General features: G+C 33.6%; 1 protein-coding gene across 1 annotated transcript in view; it reads left to right on the top strand.

Moving 5' to 3' along the window:
* Rok (Rho associated coiled-coil containing protein kinase) overlaps positions 1-24,675 on the top strand; it is a 484,157-nt gene that overhangs the window by 358,778 nt on the left and 100,704 nt on the right. Inside the window, exons 26-29 of the mRNA XM_090392113.1 lie at positions 1,562-1,655; positions 5,641-5,735; positions 6,088-6,213; positions 18,368-18,590. Coding sequence (XP_090248239.1) covers positions 1,562-1,655; positions 5,641-5,735; positions 6,088-6,213; positions 18,368-18,590 — 538 coding nt within the window. The remainder of the gene's footprint in view (positions 1-1,561; positions 1,656-5,640; positions 5,736-6,087; positions 6,214-18,367; positions 18,591-24,675) is intronic.

Here is a 24,675-nt window from a genome sequence, read left to right as displayed (position 1 = left end):
TGGCTTCAAATGAAGTATCACAACCTGGGTATAAAGTCTCAAAAGGCTGACTGATGCTTTTATTAGGAAGTAACACTGAAGATGACTTTAAATTGAAGCCTATGCCTGGGTTACCATACATACACAAAATCCTTGGACTTTAAATAGATACAATCATCATAATACTCTTCCAGTCATATTGTGTTCAAATAAAATGTGGATGACTAAAGCACTATTTCAAGACTGGTTTGCATCTTATCTCTGTCCAACAGTTGAAGCCTATTGCAAGAAAAATAATTTTAGATCTGGGCATCATTCTGCACTTGAAATTTAAATAAAAATGTGAAATTATTATTATTTTTATTTTTATTTTTTTACTGCTGAATATGACTTTATTATTGCAACCCAGACCCAGGAACAATTGCGACATCCAAGGATTACTATCCCCGTAGATTATTTGCACATGCACTTGCAGCTTCAACAGGAGACAGTGCAATGTCTGTACCAGAATTTTGATAAAAATATATGAGTGGCCATCGAAAACATCTCATAAGCTGACTTCTTCCCATGCAGCATGGGAAGAAGTCAGCTATATGAGAGAAGTTTGGAAGCATCTTTTACCTCAGTGAAAAAACTTTTACTGGCTTCAAGGATTCAGTTCAGACAGTTATTGAAGACAACTAATATTGGTAATGAACTTGGTTTTAAAGGCATGGATACAGCTAATATTCAAAAATTATTGAATTAACATTCAGAAAAGCTAGATAACAATGATCTCCTTCAAATAGAGAAACAATCTGCGAATAAATGAAGAAGCTGAAGAAAAAGAGTGTGAGCCAGATGAAAATGTTACTGCAAAGGGGACATCAATTAAAAAAAAAAAAAAAAAAAGTCAAATCTTTTGTATCATAGAGAACCTCAAAGGTAATGAATGTTAATCCTAACATTGAAAGAAGCATCTTATTTTGCCAGGACTCGCAGAAGCTTGTTGTCAGCTTTCAGAAATTGCAAGTATTAAAATCCAACACTGTTCAAATAACTGTATTCCAATATTTCTATAACAAATAGTTTTTTTATTGTGCATTTTTTGCAATTAACTCTATGATTACTCCATGATTTTGCAATTAATGCTATGATTACAGGTGTCTTTTTGTTATCTTTTACATGGTATACGGTTAAAAGATGTTTTTAAAATTCTTTATGGATATTCCTGATGGTCGTGGACCAATTGTCATTTTTCTTGTTGATCATTATGTTTGATTAATGCGGTTCCATTTTGTGCAAATGGGACTGCAGAATTAATGGATGAATTAATCATGTTAATTGAGGCCACTCTGTATATTATGTTTTCAGAAGAAATGTGAACCTGATGTGAAACGTAACTGAGTAATTCTCTTCCGTTATTTTTTAAAATAAAATGTTGAGTATTTGTATTGCTTTTAGATACTGAAAAGATTAAAAAAAATCTTACTACATTTTTAATTTAATTATTTTTAGATTATAGTTAATTGAAAGAAAAACTTCTATGACCTATTCCATTTAGAGTTACTCTTAAATTGACCTGTTTTTCACATCTTTGCAGGCAAAAGATAAAGAAAATGATTATAAGAAAAGTGTAGAACAATTGACCAGAGATAAGGATGAATTAAACCTTAAACTGAAAAGTATTCAAGAAGGTACATTTTTTGTAGAATTTGGCAATAATAAAGAAATCTCTCTCTCTGTGATAATAGCCAGATCTAAATATTGTCCATATATCATGGTGTAAATTGTTTATTTATTTAAAAAGAAATAAAAATTAAACTTAAAAAAAAAAAAATATATATATATATATATCACTCACAAACGAGAAGCCACAAAGCCCATAGCAAATAAATGCCATGTGTGTGTGTGTGTGTGTAGGGGGGGGGGTCAAGGGTAAAGTAATCTATTGATATTTTTCTTAAAAAGCTGGCGGTTGTAGTCCTTGGGAATACTTCATGGAGAAGGCTATTCCAGAGAATTGCAATAGATGGAGATTTTGGGGAGCTCTGTGTTCCTGTAGGTACAGAAAAAAATGGGGTGGGGGCATAATGAATGTTAGTTCTGTAACATGCCTATGGAAATATCTGTAGAAGACATACAATGCATATAAACTAACCCTCTGTGAGACATTGGCTGAAGATAGAGTGATAGTGAAGAGTCATCAGTCAACCAAAACTGCTCTCTTCAGAGCAAAATCAAGAATTTTTAGAGAGGTCTTAGGTGAAAACAGTATTCCAAGGTTGGGTGGATTTGAAATGTGTACTGAGTAAGCAACAAGACAGAAGAGGAGTAACATAACATCTTGGGGGATGGGGGAAGCCAAGTTTTTTGGAAGCTGAAGATGCTATAAAGGAGATATGATTATGCCAGCAAAGGATAGGCATAAGAGTCAGTCTGTGTGTGAGAGAGAATCTGGTCTTGGTGTTAAGTGAGTAGTATCTAAGATAAGTGAAGGAGAACTGAGGTTTTTTTTGCAAAAAAACAGATGAAACTAATGTTTTGGAAGCATTGAAAGTAACTGGGTTGTTGATGTACCATCCTTCATTGGTACATCAACAACCCAGTTACAAGTGCCCTAAATGCTGATCTGGTGTGCAGATCATTATAAACTTGTCATAGTCGTAGATGATCTTGAATCTTGAGATGTTTGATCACTGCAAGGTTTGCTATATGAGTGGCAAGTACTATCATTAACAAAACTGTGAATAGGATTTCTGGTCAGTGAGAGCATGTCAGTCATAGAATAGTGGTAGAAAATTTCAAGAATGCAATCAGGAGTACATATTGATACTTGCGGTAAAATATGCCTTCAGAAATTGGAAAGGCAGTTGGAATACCTGATATCCAGCCAGATATATTCATATATCACAGTATAAAAGTTTTACATGCTGTACTGCATAATTGAAGGACTGGCTAGAAGGTCAGATTTGGATTATTGTAGCAGAACTTGAGCCTCCATAGCTCAGTTGGTTTTGACACAGCCTTGGTTGGAAGTACGTGGATTCAAATTCTGTCTATGATGTGAAAAACCTTTATCAATGCTTTTCAGTCAAAACGTGAATTAGGCAGTCTCATACAGAAGTGGAGGATTTTTCATTCTTCAAAATAAGTCAAAACATTCTTCAAAAATGGAGTAGGTTATGGATCTCTAAGTATGTTTGGCATGATCTTGAGGGTTCATGCCAAACATGACCCACACTGCATGAAGAAAAATGTGGGGAAGAGAAACCAACATTTTATAAAACTTTTATTCTGTGATATATGAGTATATCTGGCTGGATATGAGGTACTCCAGCTGCCTTTCCACATTTCTGAAGGCGTATGCTACCTCAAGTATCACTATGTACTCGTGATTGCAATCTTGAAGTTTTCTACCACTATTCTGTCACTGCTTATTGCATTTAATAATTTTTCAAAATAATTGCTCTAGGCATCCAGAATATTTTTATGTTACTGTTATCATCAAGATAATATATCATCTTCATGATGTCATATATCATCTTCTATCATCATCTTCTATATTTTAAACCACATTTCCCATGACTTTTGTTTACCTTAGCTCTCATATTTTTTTCTCTATATTCTCTCAGGACATCTGTGAACTAACTTGTTAAAAACTATATGCTTTCTTCTTTTCCAGAATTATCACTTCATTTTCTTAAGATCACTAGTGAACTTTAGATTTTTTTACTCTTGCAAACAACTTTACCTTCCTCTCTGACTAAATCAGTCAATGTTTTCTTCAGATTTTTCCACTGTCTCCAAGGTTAATTTCCTGTTTTAACCCTCCACCACCTCCAAAAGCAATCCATTCCAATCATGCTGCACTATGAGAGAATAATCTAATAGCTCTCACCCCTTTCTTGATTGCATTCATCCTCAATTTCCATGGATTACCTCTCATGTATTCCCAATCCTATACAGTTGACCACTGGTTTGAACTGCACAGGTCCACTTATATGTGGAATTTTTGCAATAAGTATATTTAAAAAATTTTTAGATATTTGCAACAATTTGAAAAAACTCACAGACGAACTGCATAGCCTTGAAATATCAAAATAATTAGGAAAAGTTAGGTATGTCATGAATGCATAAAATATATGTAGGTGCTAGTCTATTTTATCATTTATTACCATAAAATATACACAAATCTGTTATAAAAAGTTAAAATTTTTTAACTTTTTATAACAAAACTTCCATACAAACACTTATAAACTGTACATGATGCCATTCACGATCATGAGAAACGTAAACAAATGTAAAGATGCAGTATTATACCATAACTGCATAAAATTAACTGTTATTAATTAATTAGTTAAATTTAACTAATTAGCATAAAAATAAAAAAAAATGATTCATTAGTGTATAGGATAGGCTACTGTGAAGCAATCATATTGCTGCTGCTTTGTTATCAGTGTATGAATCTTTATACCTATAAATAAATATGAATTTCTTTTTCACGTTATCTTTTCATCTTTGATGTCTAGTGTTAGTAATATACATAACACTGAAGTGTTTTGTATCATATAAGACAATATTGACGTAGGTACTGACAGACAGACAAACAATTCATCTTGTAAACAGACGGCATAAACTTACGGTATCAATAAATACAGTACAGTACTGTAAATGTATTTTCTTTTCCTTATAAATTTTCTTAACATTTTCTTTTCTCTAGCTTACTTTATGGTAAGAATACAGTATATAATACATATAACATACAAAATATGTCCTGATTGACTGTTTATGTTATCGGTAAGGCTTCCGGTCAACAGTAGGCTATTCGTAGTCAAACTTTTGTGGAGTTAAAAGTTATACGTGGATTTTCGACTGCATGAGGGCTCAGTGTCCCTAACCCCTGCATTGTTCAATGATCAACTGTATATAATAAAAAATTCAATTACTTGTATCTTACTTGTAGCCTATATGACCCATTCAGAAGTTTAGGTCTCTATCTTTCTGGTCTACTGCTCTGTCCAATGTTGGCTAGTGTTTGCAATCCACAAATTCCCAACCTGTCTTCATAATCTACACTCCAAGTTCTCAGTATAATCTACTTTGCACCCTCTCCACTGCAATTCCTCTGTTCTGGAGACCAAACATGGCATTGCCGCTTCAGACCTCCAATAAGCTGGGTGATGTCATTTCATCGAGCAATGAAGGTCATCTACCACCCGGTGGGTCTAGTTGGCATTTCCTCCAACTAGGAAGGTATCCTTTTGTATTGGGAATACTCATTGGTTTTATCAGAGCTACTTTTGTGGAAACAGGCTGCCACTTGGGAAGGCAGGGTTGACTTGATAGGGAGCAGCTGTATATTGCACATCGCCTGCTCATTAGTTAGAGGCCCATATGTTGTTATTATTAGTGGCTCAAATAGTATTATTCATATTGTTGATTTTGATCACTGCAAAATCATCAGTCTAGTGACCTTGATTTTATGTGTTAAATACTCTTTATTAATTTGTCATAAAAAGATATGAATTTTTATTTGAAAATGAATATGATATTCATTTATCATGGTTTAGATTATGTATAAAACCTAAAGTGGGAATTAGAGCATACAATAATGTACTTATCTGTTGTTGACTGAATATGTGTATTTCAAATTTATTTTGTTATTATTTTTAATGACAGATTTGAGCAATGCTAGAAACCAAAGTGTGGGTGTTGATGATCAAATTCAGCAATTGAATAAACAACTTCAACAAGAAAAAATCCTAAAACTTCAGGTAAAATGAAAAATAGTCTTGAGTATTTAGTACAGATTTTGAATCTCAGAAAAGTAAAGATATTCTTAATATTCTGAGGTAAATTAAAAATAAAAAATGCTTATACTCATTGTGTAAGTTATATTTTTGAATTATCATAATTGAAACATTTTCATTTTTTATTAGCTAGTTATGGCAAACTTGTTAACTGCATGTTTTTACAAATAATTTTTTTTTTATTAGATTTGTAATTACATTTATTACAAAGAATTGTACGATACATGGTTTAATTATTTGTAATAAATGCAATTCTCAAAATATATATTATATATATAGTTACAAATATAACAAAAAAGTGATTTATATTTTGTAGGCTGTCAATAAGTTAGCTGAAATCATGAATAGGAAGGACTGGTCAGGAAAGAAGAATAAATCAAGTGCAACTGATCTACGAAAAAAGGAGAGAGAGTGTCGTAAATTGCAGCAGGAACTTACAATGGTAGGAATGCTATTATTTTATAGTAATAGGTATATTGTTATATCTAACTGACCAATTACCAACTTGAGGAGGGGAGATGCTGCTCTGAGGGGCAAATGATTCCCCACCCCCAAGAATTTTAGTTAATACAGAGTTAAGATGAGTAATATGTTAAGGTGTAAATGAAGAATGAAAGCCAAAATACAAAGCAGATCTGATTTGAATCTTTTAATCAAAAAGTAATGTAAACTTGTTATTATGCTGTCGGTAACATTAGTGCAAAAGCTATCTTTGATGCACCATTTCATCTTCTGAATTCAGTCTTTTAATTGCCATCTGGCATCAAGCAATTGTTATTTCTATCCTTTCCTCTCTTATTCTATTTAAGTGACCATACTACTTTCAATTAGCTCTGCCCACATGTTGTTGAAGGCTAATGTTAAGTTTCTTCTTAATATCTTATTTTTATATGATTCTGTTACTGATGCCAACTTTTTACTCTTCCAAGTTTTCTCCAACTCATCTCTGCTAGTTTTCAAAGGTACTTGCATCATAGTCAAGGAAAGTGTCGAAGCCTTACTGCATCATCACCTTAATTTAAATCAGAACGATTGCCTCTCCTTGCCAAAAATCTGGGGAAGTCTTATTCTTATCAGCTGTTGATCTCTTGCATCTCATGTTCATTTACTTTCTTATACCATCATAAGCTCATGTTTTGTAATTCAGCAATTAGAATCGAAGGAAATGCAAGAAGATGGTTCGATGTAAAATCAGACGTAAAACAATGGTGTGCACTGTCTCCACTCTTATTCATCATCTCTATGGATTGCATTATAAAAAAAAGTAGCATTAACTTTGACTAACTGTTCTATTTCTGACTCACCTCTCAGATTCATTACTTAAAATTGAACTGTTCTGGTATATAGCAAATTTAGTGTTTTGTCTGATTTCTCACTATTCTCTATAAATTTATTCAATCACCTCTCCACCATACCATCCACCATAATTGAAATATTTTGCTTGTTTCATGGTTTCTCCATTGAGAATACAACTGGTGTTTTCTGTGTTCATGCCTATTTTTACAGTTTTTTTTATTCCTGATTTTCATACCAGACTTGTTACAGCAGTCATTCAGTTAAATTGTTCTGAATACTTTTTTTTATTGGATTTTATTTAAGAGCATAGCATCATCTGCATATAGTACAGAGCTAATATGAATATTTTAATTCATATCAGGTTTAAAGCCAGTGGAAATTGGTATTTAATTTAATATCAAAATATGTTCATAATATGTTCCACATAGATGATAATTAGAGTGAAGATAGCTTGCGCCCTGGTTTCATTGTACATGAAACCATCTCCCAATATCTCCTTCTATTCTAAAGCTGACTTATTACTTTATAAAATATACATGATATACTGTTCTGTGTTATGTCTTATTTACATCATTAATTGACTTTTTGAGCAAATACAGATCTTTGTTACATTCCCATGATGACTGTTTGTCTTAGAGTAAAAATCTGATCCTGACACTTTTTAAAGTAATTGTTCCAGGCATCTTCAATATCTTTATTTTATGTCATCTTTATTATCTTTGATTCTTTTAACAGTGCACTTAATTCCATTTCTAAGCTTTTTTTTTCATTATCTGCCTGAACATTTCATCACTGTCATGATATTTATCTTCTACACCTTCTGTCCAAAAAGAAACAGTGTGTTTTGACGAACGGTCAGAAAATGAGTTTCAAACAGAGAGCTGCGATTGACTTTTGTGTTAAACTTGGTAAAAGTTTTACTGAAATGCATCAAATGCTTCAAAAAGCATATGGTGATGAATGCTTATCCTGTACTTGAGTTTACGAGTGGTTTAAGCAATTTCAAAGTGGTCGTGAGACGTTTGAGGACGACGAAAAGCTGGGCCATCCAAAAACTGGACTAAGTGAATTTAACATCCAAAATGTGTGATTTCATCAAAGAAAACCCAAAATCGTCCAAAAATGAGATTGATTGAAGATGAATTAGGGATTTCAAAATCAACTGTGCACAACATTTTGACCAAGAGTTTGGGCCTTCCTAAATTGAATTCGCGATTTGTTCCCCACAAGTTGACCGATGACCAAAAAAAAGTATTGAATTCAACACTGCAAGGACCGCATTAAAACCGCTCGTAAGGACTCAAACTTCCTTGAAACGATCGTTACTGATGATGAAACATGGAGTTTTCAGTATGAGCCCGAAACAAAGTGCCAGAGTGCTGAGTGGAGATTACCAGAAGATGGGGCATCCAAAATAAAGTTGCTTAGAGAAGTCAAATGTAAAGACATTGCTGATTTGTTTCTATGATACGAAGGGCATTATCCACAAAGAATTCTTTCTGCCTGGCCAAACAGTCAATGGTGAGTTTTATCTCGAAGTTTTGAAGCGATTGATAGCGAGAATTCGTTGCATACGGCATGAATATCGTGACGGCCGATAGTTCGTCAAAACACACTGTCACTCTTGGCACTATAACTCTGCTTCTAATGAAACAAATGTCATAAACAGTTGACACAACACTAATGAAACAAATGTCATAAACAGTTGACACAACACTAATGAAGGTTGCCGCTTTCGACAACAAAAAGATAAAACAGGTGGCGCCACTAGTTTCTTCTATTTTCGAAAAATTCACTTTCTTTTTGGGCAGAGGGTGTATATTCATGCTAAACTCTTCTCAAGGAATTTTTTTTATCTACTTTTACACACAGGTTTGCTTCTTACATATTTTCTCTATATTTTCTTAGATTATATACTGAATTACTTTTGATAGGATTTCTTCTTTTCCAGGACTACTTATTTTTCTTGAGTTCATTATAAATATTCAAATTTTTATATCTTTGCTGACCACCTCACTGCCATGTTTTCTTCAGATTTTTCCATTTGGCTCTCTAAACTTTCTCTAAAGTTTGGTCTTTGTTTTGATTTTTTTTTTTTTTGTGTGTGTGTGTGTGTGTGAATAATATTTGTATATTTGAGTCTATAGTTCACCTCTAAAAGCTGCTGTAGATTGATTCTTTTTAAAACTTTGGTATACATTTTTCTTTTCAATATGATAGTAATTTGTAACACATATATGTTGTATCACCTCTGCTAAATTGTTGGTGTAAAGATTGTCATGGAGGAATCTACTCAGAATGCTTCATCAAATAATTAGCAAGTATTGTGGGAAGAGAAAATCTCAAAGCTGCGCCATCTGTTTGTTGAAAACTAGCTGGAATAAAAGACAAATTCAAATAGTTGGCCAATGTTGGAGGGAAAATCTTGTTTCATGAAATCTGTAGATCAATTAAAGGTATTTTGTAATAAAATATAACTAACTAGGTTTATAGGTTGTAATAATTATTTAATAAACCTACTAGTTTTGTCACCTAAGCTAGTGGCTTCATCTGGGTTAAGGATGAACACACGAATATACAACAAGTGTTATATATGAATCATTACATAACTAAATGCTGAATGTGTAGGAACTGTTACACAAAAATACAAGTAAAACAGAAACACTTAGAGCATGGAAGCTGGCACATGGTCAGTTATTGTTCAGTAGATGAGCCTGATAGTTTGCAGAAAAATTAAAGTCCAATGTGTTAAAAGATCTAATTAGTGACTTCCAAATGTCATCACACAAAATCATCCCTTGGTTTCTGTTGAGAGTGCCTTGTGAGTGGATTGCCATTGTAGCCTCTTTGATGTTGTGGGTGCTGAAGTTGTCTTGTATGTACCACACAGTGCTCTTGTCCCATTCAGTGTTGTGGTGATATCCATTGTGGGAGAAATGGAATGCCAGACCTGAGCTGTCTTCTCTGTTGTTATTGATGTCTCCAGTATTCTCCTTTTGCCTTATTTCTAAACTTCTTGATGTTTGCCTTATGAAATTATGGCCACAAGAACATGGAGTATTGTGAACTCCAGGATATCATCATAATGAATTTGAAGGCCACTCTAATGTCATGGTATTTCAAGAGATTTGCAATTTTTAGTGAAAGTTCGTCAATACAAGGGATGGAAATTGAGGCTCTGTAATTAATGCCATGGATCTGTTGTGCAGAGGGATTAGAGAATAGTATTCATCATGAAAATTATGGAAACAACTACTGCGTTAGAGTAAAACTTTAGTTCAATATAAACCAAAATAAACACTTGACATTTCGACCTTCACATTAGGGTCATCATCTGGAGTATACACATATCTTCTTCTTCTTCCTTTTTCATATTAAGCCTATTGGCCTGTTATGGAGCTATCCTAAGCCTTTCAAGCTGTACCTATCCCGAGGATAAGGTGGCTAGCCCTATCCCTCCCAGTGGGTCCTATGTCTGTAGATGCGTATGTTCATAGGGCTGGTTTGCCTTCTTGTGGGAGGAAAACCCCCAGATAAACTGGGGAGAAAAACCCTGCAGTCCACGCTCAAGACTGGCTAACTTGGCTATGTCTGAGAAAGATCCTTAAGTTCCTCACATCAACGACGGGAATCAAACCTAGGACACTCCTTTTGCAGGCATATGGTTGCGAAGCGCATAGCTACTCGGCTAACCTGCAGACAATGCAGTTAGCCGAGTGGCAATATATATATATATACACACACACACACACAAAGAAACAAGGTGCACCACAATCTACGTGGTATACTAAAATTACTGATCAACAATTAAACTATTGGCCTAACTTCTGGTGGGGAAAAAAAACCTTACTTCATCAAAACTAGAGTCCTGTTATTATTATTATCTATTAGGTTACAAAATTAAATTAAATTAAGCTGGAGAGCAACATGTTCACATAAAAAAAATTACTTAATATAAGTATACATATAAATTACAACAAACCAGTATGGATGGTGGCAATAAAAGCAGAAAAATTGCTTAGAGTCCTAAAGTCGGGGTTTGCTGGAAAATTTAAGTTTTCCAGCAATGAAACAATAAGGCTGAATGTGTCATCCAAATTCTTGGGATTTTTATGCAACCATTATTGTTAAGATTAGAGTGGTTAATCAAAATTTCACACACTTCTTGAAATTCCGTTCATACCAGGTTTTTGTATGATGTAAAGAATAAGTACTTTTCCAATCAATTTGGTGTAAGGTGTAAAGAGCATGATCTGAGAGGCCTATTTCACCAAAATTGTTAAATTTAATGTGTCGTTTGTGTTCTTTTTTTTTACGGACGTCCAGTTTCCCCAATATAAGTTAAGTTACAGGTGCAATAGATGCAATAAACTCCAGGGTGTGCCAATGGGGGAGAGGATCCTTAAATGAGTTGAATATATTTTTTCATTTTAAAGGTGGCTTAAAAGTGGCATTAAGATTAGAATGGTGTAGAATTCTATTAATTTTTTCTGATAACCCTTTAATGTATGGTATAGCTATGGTTTTACTGTAATCTATATTACTTTTTGATGAAGTTGTATGAACTTTATTAATAGCATTTTTGCTATAGCCATTATTTATAAATGCATTTTTAATAATTTATAATTCTTGTTTAAGAGCTTATTCATTAGAGCAAATTGTTATAGCTCTGTTTTGAGAATGTTAACGACTCCAAGTGTTTGCAAAGGATGGTGATATGAGTTAGCGCGCACACACACACACACACACACACACACACACACACACACACCACACACACACATATATATATATATTGACCCCCAGTATGTGTAGACTTGCGGTAAACAGTGAAGAATAGACTGCCTGAGGGAAGACGTGTGATCAGTGTATCCAGAAAGGAAACAAGTTCTGATTTTCAATTTCGGTAGTAAATTGTATGCACTCATGTTGTTTGTTCAGGTGGCTAAGGAATGTGTTTAATGTTTGCCGGCCGTGTGGCCAGATAATGAAAACATCATTGATGTATCTAAGCTAAACTGTAAATTTTAAAGTAAAGGAATCTAGAGCACATTGCTCAAAAGCTTCTATATAAAAGTTAGCAGTTGGGATGGGGCGAGGGGGGAATAGTGGTGAACCCATGGCAGTACTTTCTTTTTGTAGGTAAAAATTATTTTGCCACACGAAGTAACCGGAACATAGTACGCAGACAAAGAGAGCTGTAATATCAGGCAAAAATTTGTTTTGTAGGAGAATTGTCTCACTGATTGCGACATTTATGAAAAGGGCAGAAATGTCAAAACTGACTAATAAATCATCTTTGCCAAGTGTTATGTTTTTAATTTTGTTTGTGAAGTGTTGTGAAGTTTTTTCATGATGTATTCTGATCACCATATAAGTATGATGGAGAGAATAGTATTCTTTGTGCAATTTTTTTAAGATATCCATTGTGGGCACACACCCTATATAAAGAACACACAACACTTCATAAACAAAATTAAAAACATAACACTTGGCAAAGATGATTTATTGGTCAGTTTTGACATTTCTGCCCTTTTCATAAATGTCGCAATCAGTGAGACAATTCTTCTCATACAAAACAAATTTCTGAATATCACCAATAGTATATTTTTGCATTTATTCCTATTAAAGGCCCTTAATTTCCATTAATTGTTTCCTGGCTTCTCATGATTTCTACTATTAAACACAATATACTAATGCTTTGTGAAGAGGCATAAAGCATTGTGCCTCTTCATATGACTTCATTATGACTGGGTGTGCGGTCACAAATACAGACACCTTTCAGCAGACATACAAATGGCTTTAAACAAGACAGGGAGAGATACCAAGGATGAAGTACAGTGGTATCTTACTAATCTGAACCTCTTTAGTCTGAACCCTCCAGTAATCCGAACTGCGGTTTGAAAGAAAAAAAGTTTTATTAAGTATTATTATTTTGTGTACTATTATTTTTATTTAATAATTGTTATTCTAACTATTATTATTTATTTTATTATTATCGCAGTACAGTATATTTTTTAATACTGTCGATTGTACGGTTATACTGGAGGCCTATTTTGATGTATTGTGTGTTCACGTTTGCTTTTTTATACTGTACAGTACGTACTGTATTGTCGGCATGAATCACAAATATACACAAAAAGAAGAAATTCAAAATGTGCATAATTTGGTTAAAAATATAAATCCAGATGTTGAAATTTCACAAAGAGATGTTACAGAATGGATTACAGATAGAACCAAAAGCGAATTCGAAATCAAATCAGACACTGAAATTATAAATATGACGCTACAGAATGAATTAGAAGACGATGATGACGATGAAGAACTCGAAGAAAAAAAAAAAGTAAAACATGAAGAGACAGGTGACAGTTTTAATATGTATAGAATGGGCTAAGCAGAATGATACGCCATTCCACAAAATTTTATTGCTAATGCAGCTCCGAGAAGAAGCATTCGAAAAAAGTTAAACATCCAAGAAGCAAAAGAAAATCAGTGACTTTTTTTACAAAGAAATAAAAAAACTTTTTTTGTGTGTTATTTTGTGAAACTTTTTTGTGTTGTGTACAAGAAAGTGATATTTTTATGCAAATTAAGTTACGTACTGAACTATGCAATTTTATTAAATCAGAATCCTCAACAATACAGGTACATACAAACTAAATTTTTTACTAAAATAAACTTGTGTACTGTATTATTTTTTGTTTTACATTACAGTACTGTAGCTTTTTTTCTATCAGTTACTTCATTTATTTACTGAATTAAATTGATGTACCATTAGAATCTGATTATTTTTGTCTTAAACACTAGTTATTGTTGTCTCTTGGGGGAAATTCGCTAATCCGAATGAGCACGTTTTTTATTAGTTCGGATTAGCGAGATACCACTGTAATGCAGATGTCATATAGGTCTCATATGCAAGTAGTCAAAAGGTGCCAGACCTTATTAATAAAAATCTCTGGTTGAGAGAAAGATGTTGAAAGTCTGCATTACTTCATCCTTGGTATCTCTCCTGGGTATGGCTCCAACTGATGAGACCTCAAAGGTCAAAACCAGTCTGGGTAGTGACCCTTCTCATTATGCTTAGCATTTTACATGGCTGAAAGGGTATGCACTTTGCATTATGGGATACATACTAAGGTAAGTGATGTGAAGTCATTAGTCTCTATATACAAATAGCTCAAACGTGACTATAATTCATGCACAAAACATTGTGCATGAATTATAGTCCATTTGCTTCCTTGGGTAAAGGATTAAAACCAAGTATATAATTTCTTAGTCTCTTTAATGTATAATAGAAACAAAGTAAAAAATTTTCAGCTGCCTACAGGAAGAATGGTGTCCATTGACTTCTTTCCAAGTAGTCTATATATACACACACGCATCATATTTTTTGTAACTAGCACAGAAATATAGCTGTAAGTTCATGGCCATAATGAGCAAAAAGTAATTATGTTTTTAATTCACGCATAATTCCATATAATTGCTCACTTTTATAACGAGCATACAGATATACCATACAAATTTTGGTAGCTTATGCAAATATTGTTAATTGTTGGGTAGTTCTTCTTAGAATAGTCCACAATGAAACTAGTGTCTTTGCTTTTATGACCACCTGCATCAGATTATGGGTCGCTTTATAATCTAATCTTGTCCTTGAGGACTATTTCCTCATCACCTACCTCTCATGTGTAGTAGATCTGTTTAGGAAACATGTCTACTAAAAAAGGTTTCTCTTGGTTCATGAAAATGTTGAAATTATTGGTGGGTTATAAAATGGTAAGAAAAGTGTTGACGCATGTAAAAAAGTTTTCTTTTACCTGTTTAACAGTATTGACATTGTACCACTGAAGCAATGCTTCACTGACATTTGCAAGTTGAACTTGCAAATGTCAGTGAAGCATTGCTTCAGTGGTACACTACATAAAGAAGTGCTGGATTTCTCAATAAACGATCCAATCTTGAAGGCCCAAGTGGAAAAATTTGTTAAATAATTTGAACATGACAATTTCGTATGTAACAGTAGTTGGGTGGATTGATTTGAAAACTGACATCACATCGTTATGATGTTGGATTTTAAAAAATACTAACTGAAATCGCGTTTATATTTTTTTGAATCTATTTTTATCACGTTATTAATGATTAAAAAAAAATAGGTTGATTTAACTCATCACAGATATAGTGAATAATGGTTATAACTAGATAAAGCTTTGATAAGACTACACCTGGATTATTGTGCACAGATTTGGTCTTCTGGATTCCAAGTGGATAAAGAGGCTGTGGAAAGGGTGCAAAGAGAGTTGCAGAGATTGTATCCATATTATGGGATTTAAATTATTAGGACAGATTGTGAGTATGTGGATGACTCTGATTAACAGAAGAAAGCAGGGTGTGATTTGATAGAGGTCTATAAACTTTTGAATGGGTGTTATAGGATATTGTCTGATGAAATTATATCTCTCCACTTTCATATTTGTTATATGGAAGTGGGGAGAGAACACACATCCACGAAAGTTAAGTCAGTGGTAAGAAAACGGTCAAGAAAGTGGTAAGAGCTAGGTTTTTCTCCTTCAGAGCAGGGAGTGAGTGGAATAGTTTGTATTTAGGGGTAGTGAGTGCATCTAGCATGAATGAATTTAAAGGAAGGTATGATAGCTGGTTTGGGTGATTTATATATAAGCCTCCCTTGATGAGTCCTTGACTCCCTAATAATAATAATAATAATAACAATTTCCCAGAAAGGCAGTCATTATGATTAAAACTTGGCTGATGGAGTAAGGCTTCACCACTTTGGTATTGTGCTAATACCATTTTGACCCAAATAGAGGTGGTTGTGCCTCTCTGAGGTACATTTTTTTTGACTGATCTTCCCATTTGACCCAAATGAAACAATTTGCAAGAACATGAAATTTGGTAAACAACAGGTAACAGAAGTGGTGACAGTTTGTTTTAGAGAAGGTAAGAGATCGTGGATTTGGTTGATAGGTTTGATGGTGACAATGAGTTGGAATTTCTCCAAAATCTTTGCTACACATTTCAGAATCAGCATAAATATGTTAAAGCTACTCAAATGACTAAAAGCCAAGGGATAAAAGAAATAGAAAAACTATTTATTATTTGAATGCATGCTAGTTTCCTCTTCTTAGGAGGCTTCCAGGCAGTTACATGACAGTAAATGCCTGGATGTTTTAAGCTGTCATGTTTAGCTTTTGCTGTACTAAGCAAGGAATAGAGTTTGGTTAGAGGAGTGAAAGAAGTGTGGATTTTATATATATATATATATATATATATATATAATTTTTTTTTTTTGAAAGTTTTGGCCATCTTTATTGAAACAGCTGATATATGGAACAAATATAAAATCTTTTACATCATTATGATCTTCAATGTGATGAACAGTGGATTAAGCAGCAGCTTATTAATAATCTGCTTATGATAGCCGTTTTCTGAAATGTTGTTAGAAGAAACTTTAGTTTTTTTCTTTCAATGTTAGTTTCTTCTAACAGCCTTTCAGAAGAATAGTTATCATAAGCAGACTATTAATAAGCTACTGCTTAATCAAATTTAAAAAAAAATAATTTGATGTGCCTCCTAAGAAGTTATGGATTGATCATGTTCCTGGTTGTATTCTAAATAGCTGGCCAATTTGGCTCATCTCGTAACTGTGCTCTACTTCTTTAATAAGTCTTTCTACTGAAGCATTTTTCTCAAAAAAAATCTCCTTTATCACACCTTTCTGAAATCTGGTCATCTTTCCCAAATTATTCAATATTGTTCAGTAGTTGTGTCCATTTGATAATACTAGGATAATATAATACATAGGATTTGATACATAATACTAGGATTTGATAATACATGCAATCACAATAAACAAAAATAGTTTATTCCTTACCAGTAGTTAAAAAAAATAAATGGAATGATTTATTCCAACTTCAGTATTAGTAATAACTTTTTCTTTGGAGAGGGTGTGGGGGGGGGAAATTACCAGCCAACTGTTGTCAGCTGTCAGTTCATGATAAGTGTTGCATACCAGTAAGATGTATTATCAAACTGTGGAATTCTTGGAATTCCATAGTGCAAAGTGGTACAGTAAATGTTAAGGATTTTATTATGGAGTTTTTCTTATATCAGTCCCACCCATGAAAGTGTGTAAAACCTGCAGCAATTTAAAACTATCAAGTTTTGATTCCAAGACATGCACTTGAATGTTCCTAAATGCATTTAAGTGATAGATGTCCTGATAGAGGCCCAAGGCTTTAGGTGGTAAATATCTTCCACCTTAAAAAAGACAGACATTCTGAACCTGCATAAAAATGTCCTGATGCATGCATAATTATAGTAGATCTCCTGTATATATATATATATATATATATATACAGGATATAAATCATGATGATGTATATAATTTTAGACCTGTGGTTCTGACAGTACTAGTATATACATAATATATATTAAAAAAAATTTGCTACTAATAGTAGCCAAATGAATAATTTATTCTATACTCAGTATTAATGACAGCTAGTTTTGGTGTCAGAAGGGAAGACTCATACAACAGTTGGTTAATAATTCATGCCATGTGCTCAAGCCAAATATGATGTATATCAGACTATTGAAGTCATTTTAAATTAACTGAATTTTGAAATGAATCTTGATTACTGCACTAATTAGCTCTCTTTTATATTTTCATTTATATATATATATATAACTGCCTACCCCCCCCCACTCTTTATGCCCAGTGGCACATAAGACTAAGATCCATCTTCTCCATTATTCTACTGAAAGGAATTTCAAATAGTTTGATAATGCAGCACCTATCATGAACTGTCAATCAGCTATTGTTTATCCCCACCCCACCACCCATTATTTCTTTCTCATGAAAATTGATCATAATGTCAAGTTTGTAAATATCGAGTAATAATCATATTAAAACCATGCAAATAATTTTATAACATTATCTAACAATGTAAATAAAAATTTCTTGTGTGAGAGTTATTAGTTACAGAAACCATTTATTAGTTCCATAAATCCAAACAATTATTACTGTTTATTCGTATATACATAACGAACACACTTTATGTCTTAATATATAAATAAGTATGTCGGTTAACAAATGTATTGTGGAAGTATTATTATTTTAGAGAAAAACTATGAAAATTAAATAAACCAAAACGTGAGAATATTGTTGAATTCAAATGCTAGTAGCAAAGTGAACTACATTTGATTATATTGGATTAGTGAAATGATATGCGTGTCATATAATTAGCTGATAATTAGCAAAACATTTATTTATTATTTATTTGCAGGAACGAGAAAAATATAACCAAATGGTGGCAAAGTTCCACAAAGAACTATCTGAATATCAAGTTCAGATGGCAGATGAAAAAGAAATAAAAGTCAAATTACAAATGGAATTGGATTCCAAAGATTCAGAAATAGAAGAACTTCATCAGAAATTGGCTCTTCTTAATAGTGAAACAGCTAGTATTAATAGCGGCCCAGATAATGAGATGGATGATGGGTTTCCAGGTCAGTTTTTTATTTTTTTATTTTGGTTTATATATATATATATATGTAAACTTTTTTGCTATTATATATATACGTGTGTAACCGACTATATACGAGAGGAGTCTGGAAAGTTCTGATAATCACCATGAAGGACTTGAGGTTGAACCATGTAACTTACACATTTTACGTATTTTATATATATATAATCAATAAAAATTATGCCTTTATTAACCCATTGTGTTAATACTGGTTATTTCCACTTTAAAAACACCATTTACAAACTAAACTTTGGTTTAGCCATGTGTAATGCTTTATTGCCCCCATACTAGCAAATTTATGGAATCGTTTGAAGAAAAAATTATTTCTTCATTCCCATTGAAACTTAGATTGTGGAAAAGATATACCAGATAAGGAAGACAACTTCTTCCTAATCTGAAGTCATGGACCTGAGTCTTTAAAGAATTTCCTAGACCACCTGAACAGTCAACACCCAAAATCCAATTTACTGCAGAATTAAAGATTGATGGCTCTCTTCTGTGCCTAGATATCAAATTCACTTGTGTATCTGAGAAATTAAAAAATCTTTTTTTACAGAAAACCCACTCACACTAATAGATATCTCCATGCACAGTCCCATCACTGTCCACCCCAAAAACATTGCATTATTTCTATGCAAGGCAAACATGCTTGCTCTCTCCTCTGTGAAGAAGAAGATATTAACAAAGAACTTCAATTTCATCTTACAACCTTTCAACAAAATGTTTATTCAAAACAAACAGTTAATAAGCTACTACTCAAATCACCTACTCACCATATTGAAGATAGAAATAGTGAAAAAAGGATCCATAACCCAATCATATATTAGTCCTGTTTTGCCAAAATTAGCCCAAGTTCTTAAAAAATATAATATCCAGACTTCTTACACTCTTCTACTTAAACCCTAATCCTTGCTCACTACGCCTAAGCAAAAACATCATTGTCGTCAAATTCCTGACCTACCCTCAAGAAGTGTACAGGATATCATAGTAATATGTGAAAAATTTACATCACCACTAACTTCCAATCTACAATTTTCCTCCAAATCAATCTGCTACCTGTGAAGACTCCAACATTATCAGATCTTATATTTCTATCTTCTAAGGCACTTTTTACTGTATCAATACATCTATATCGTGGTCTTCCTTTGTGGATCTTTTTCCTGCCAACCTAGCAGAGAACACTTGTTTTGTTAATCTTTCCTTTCCCATTATGTTTAAATAACCATACCACCTGAGATTAGCTCTGCTAACATATTCTTGGATGCTAATAATGTCAGGTTCTTTTCTAATATTCTCATTTTCAATGTGATATTGCCAGTGATGCTATCTGTTCACACCCATAATCTTTCGCAGGACTCTAAAATCTGTGGTATCTAGTCTTTGGTGAAGTGTTTTATTTCTAACCCAGCTCTCAGATCCATAAGTTAAAATTGGTCTGAACACACTCTTGTATACAGCTTGTTTAGTGTTTTTATTCTCTCTTATTCCATATAAATTTATTCAGTTGACTTCCCACCATATCAGCTTTGTTAATTCTGTTGTCTATTTCCATATTTAATTTATTATCTTCGCTAAAAATTGTGCTCAAGTACTTGAAATGTTTTACTTGTTCTATAGGTTCTCCATTCACAATGCATAGATATTTTCAATGTTTCTGCCTATTTTCATTATCTCTGTCTTGTTATTACTGACCTTCATACCATGTCTATCACAACAGTTATTCAATTTAGTCAGGGAATCTTGCAGACTTGTGTACCGGATTTATTTAGAAGTATAATATTTGCATAAAGTAAAGAACTGAGATTAACATCTCTAATTTTGATATCAGGTTTTATACCACTTTCCTTCATAATGTGATCCATATAGATAATGAATAACAGAGGGGACAATGTACATCCTTGTCTCACACCAGATTTGATATTAAATCATCTTCTTGTAATTCTTTCAATTCTAACTGCTGACTTACAACTCAAATAAAGAAAAAGCATTGCTTGATATGATGCCCCACTGACACAATACACAACTGTAGCGTTTTGAATAGCTTTTCTCTTGGCACCTTGTCATATGACTTTTGCAGGTCTACAAAACATAAATACAGATATTTGTTATATCCCTACGATTTCTTAAATATTTGTTGTAAAGTGAAAATCTGATCCTGACACCCTCTATTTGTCTTGACTCCAGCTTGTTCTTCACCAAGCTTTCCTTCCACAATCATTCTCAACTGTTTCTCAAGTATACTTGCATAAATCTTACCAGGTACACTCAGTAGGGAAATACCTCTTAATTCTCGCATTGTTTTATTTCTCTTTTTAATATATAGGTATATAAGAGCCTGTGTAGCTCAGTGGATGTGGCGTTTGCACACCACGGCACTTGGCCGCACGAAGGAAGACTAGGTTTCGAGTCTAGTCGGCGACTAGAGGAAATTTTTCTAAGCCTTTTTTCGACCGGTTCCCGAGTTAGTCGATCTCTGGCATGGGCAACCGGGTTTTTCGTCCCATAAACTCAAGAAAATTGACCGTAGAACCCACGTTATTTCAGACATTAAATATATTGTGTTAGGGTTAGGGACCACGAGATGGCGGCACATTTGAGCCGTCTCTCTTCACTGTGTACCGCTTAATTAGTGATAGCCTTGGGCCATCTATCTCTGATTGGGTACCAGTGGATATTGAACTGCCCACTCAGTCTCCAAAGTTAAATAGTGCTAAATGGCCTCGCCTACTCCCCGTATATGGGAATAAAATGGCGCGTAGCTGATTTTTTTTTTTTTTTTTTTTTTTTTTTTTTTTTTTTTTTTTTTTTTTTTGATATATAGGTATATGGATACTATGAGAGCTCTAATTCAATCATCTGGGATTCTTCCCTCTGTCCATGCCTTCTGAAATATGCAGTGCAGCCACTGCAAGACTTTTATACTTCCATGCTGGAGAATTTCTGGTCAGATATCATCTACTCCTATGCCTTTCCATATTTCAGGCTTTTGATGGCTTTTTCTACTTCAAGTATGGATGCCTATTCCTAATTGGATGCCTATTGAGTGTTTTTATCACTGTTGCTGTCACTAATTTTTTCATTTAGCAATTTTTCAAAGTAATTACTCCATACATCAAGGAATCTTATTCTCCAGTTTTCATGTCACCTTTATCATCTTTAATTCCTTTTACAGCATTCTTTCTTCCATTTCTGAGCTTTTTCAACAGCTTGCAAAATATTTTGCCATCTTCCTGATATTTATTTTCGATGTTCTTGCCAAAGTCTTCCCATGACTTGTTTAACTAGTTTTATGCAGTGTTTAGCTTTCTTGCATTTGTCTTTGTATTCTCTAAGAGCACAAGCTGACTTATTTGCCAGGAACATTTGATACACTTTCTTCTTTTCCTTCACTGACACTTTAACTTCCTGTCTCCACCTCAGAGTTCTGATTTTTCTATTCTTGCAGACAACCTCATCACATGCCTCTGGCTGAATCAATCAATGTTTTCGTCAGGGCTTGCCACTGAATCTCCAAGGTTTGGTTCCTGTTCTCAAACTCTCATTTTTTCTTGAATAATGTTTGTGTATTTTAGTCTATAGTTCACATCTGAGAGCTGCTCAACTTTCATTCGCTTTAAAATTTTCTTACATGTTCTTCTTTTCAATATGAAATTCAATTTTTATCCTCTCAAGACTAGATGGTGATCACTTCTAATTTGAAATCCTCTGTACACTAATGTCCTGCACGAGTGAGAAAACATCACTATCAACAGTGACATAGTCAATGAGACTCTTGTTATTCCTTGCCTCTTCTCTCCATGTGAATTGGTGTACATTTTTATGTTCGAACATTGGGTTAGTAATAATCAGTCCATGTCCTGAACAGAAATCCAACGTGTGTTTGCCATTATTATTAGCTTTGATCTTTTCTCCAAATTGTCCCAAAATATTTTTGTCATCATCATCAAATTCCTGACATGTACCCTCAAGGGGGTGTACAGGATATGATAGTACTAAATGAAAAATTTACATCATTACTAACTTACTATATACAATTTTCCTCCAAATCATTCTGTTACTTGTCAAGACTCCAACATTATCAGATCTTATATTTCTATCATCTAAGGCACTTTGTACTGTATCAATCCACCTATATCTTGGTCTTCCTCTGGGTCGTTTTCCTGCCAACCTGGCAGAGAACACTTGCTTTGCTAATCTTTCCTCGCCCATTCTGTTTAAGTGACTATACCACCTGAGATTAGCTCTGCTAATGCATTCCTAAATGCTGACAATGTCTAGTTCTTTCTTAATATTCTCATTTTTAATATAACATTGCCATTGATGCCATCTGTTCATGCCTCAGATCTTTCTCTGGACTCTCATATCTGCTGTCTCCTGTCCTTGGACAAGTGTTTTACTTCTGACCCAGCTCTCAGATCCATAAGTTAAAGCTGGTTTGAACTCTGTCTTGTATACAGCTAATTTAGGGTTCCGTCTAATTTCTCTTATTCCATATAAATTTATTCAATTGACTTCCTACTATACCAGCTTTGTTGATTCTGTTGTCTATTTCCATATTAAATTTACCATCTTCACTAAAAATCGTGCCTAACTAGATGAAATGTTTTACTTATTCCACAGGTTCTCCATTCACAACACAGTTGATATTTTCAACGATTCTACCTATTTTCATTGTCTATGTCTTTTTATTGATGACTTTCATACCATATCTATTACAACAGTTATTCAGTTTAGTCAGGGAATTTTGCAAACTTGTAGCGGATTTATTTAGAAGTTTAACAGCAAAGAGCATACGTTGACATCTCCAATTTTGATATCATGTTTAATACCACTTTCCTTCATAATGTAATCCATATAGATAATGAATAATAGTGGGGATAATGTACATCCTTGTCTCACACCAGATTTAACATTAAACCATCTTCCTGTACTTCCTTCAATTCTAACTGCTGACTTACAACTCAAATAAAGACAAAGTATTGCTTGATCTAATGCCTCATTGACACCATATAACTGTAGCGTATTGAATAGCTTCTCACTTGGCACTTTGTCATATGCCTTTTCCAGATCGACAGAACTTAACATATCTTTGTTATATTCCCATGCTTTCTCAACTATTTGTCGTAAGGTGAAGATCTGATCCTGACATCCAAGTAATTACTCCATTCTTCAAGGATATCTTTTTCTCCTATTTTCATGTCACCTTTATCATCTCTAACTCCTTTTACAGCATTCTTTCCTCCATTTTTAAGCTTCTTCAACAACCTCCAGAATATCTTATCACCTTCTTGATATTTATTTTCTGTGTTCTTGCCAAAGTCCTCCAATGACTTTTGTTTAACTAGTTTTACACAGTGTTTCACTTTCTTACATTTGTCTGTGTGTTCTCTAAGAACAAAAGCTCACTTATTTGCCAGGAACTTTTGATATGCTTTCTTCTTTTCCTTCACTGCTTCTTTAACTTCGTGTGTCCACCATGAAGTTCTAATTTTTCTATCCTTGCAGACAGCCTCACCACATGCTTCTCTGGCTGAATCAATCAGGGTTTTCTTCAAGGCTTGCCACTGAATCTCCAAGGTTTGGTTCCTGTTCTCAAACTCTTTCATTTTTTCTTCAATAATCAATGTGTATTTTAGTCTAGTTCACATCTGAGAGCTGCTCAACTTTTATTCACTTTAAAACTTTTTTACATGATATTTTTTTCAATATGAAATTCAATTTTATCCTGCTCAAGACTAAATAGTGATCAATTCCAATTTTAAATCCTCTGTACACTCTGGTGTCCTACACCAGGGAGAAAACATCACTATCAACAATAACATAGTCAATGAGACTTTTCATTTTCCTTGCCTCTTCTCTCGATGTGAATTTGTGCACATTTTTATGTTGGAACATGGTGTTAGTAATAACTGCTCCATGTCCTGAGCAGAAATCCAACAGGTATTTGCCATTATTTTTTAACTTTGCTCTTTTTTCCAAATTTTCCGAAAATATTTTTGTATGTCTGACAATCATTTCGTACTCTGCTATTTAGATCCCCAACTAGGACCAACTTTTCCTTTTTCATT

Source organism: Typopeltis vanoorti, chromosome 4 (genome assembly GCF_054136105.1).
Source record: "Typopeltis vanoorti isolate ZY-2024b chromosome 4, IOZ_Tvanoo_1.0, whole genome shotgun sequence".
Taxonomy (NCBI): domain Eukaryota; kingdom Metazoa; phylum Arthropoda; class Arachnida; order Uropygi; family Thelyphonidae; genus Typopeltis; species Typopeltis vanoorti.
This window is presented reverse-complemented; position numbering and strand designations above follow the sequence as displayed.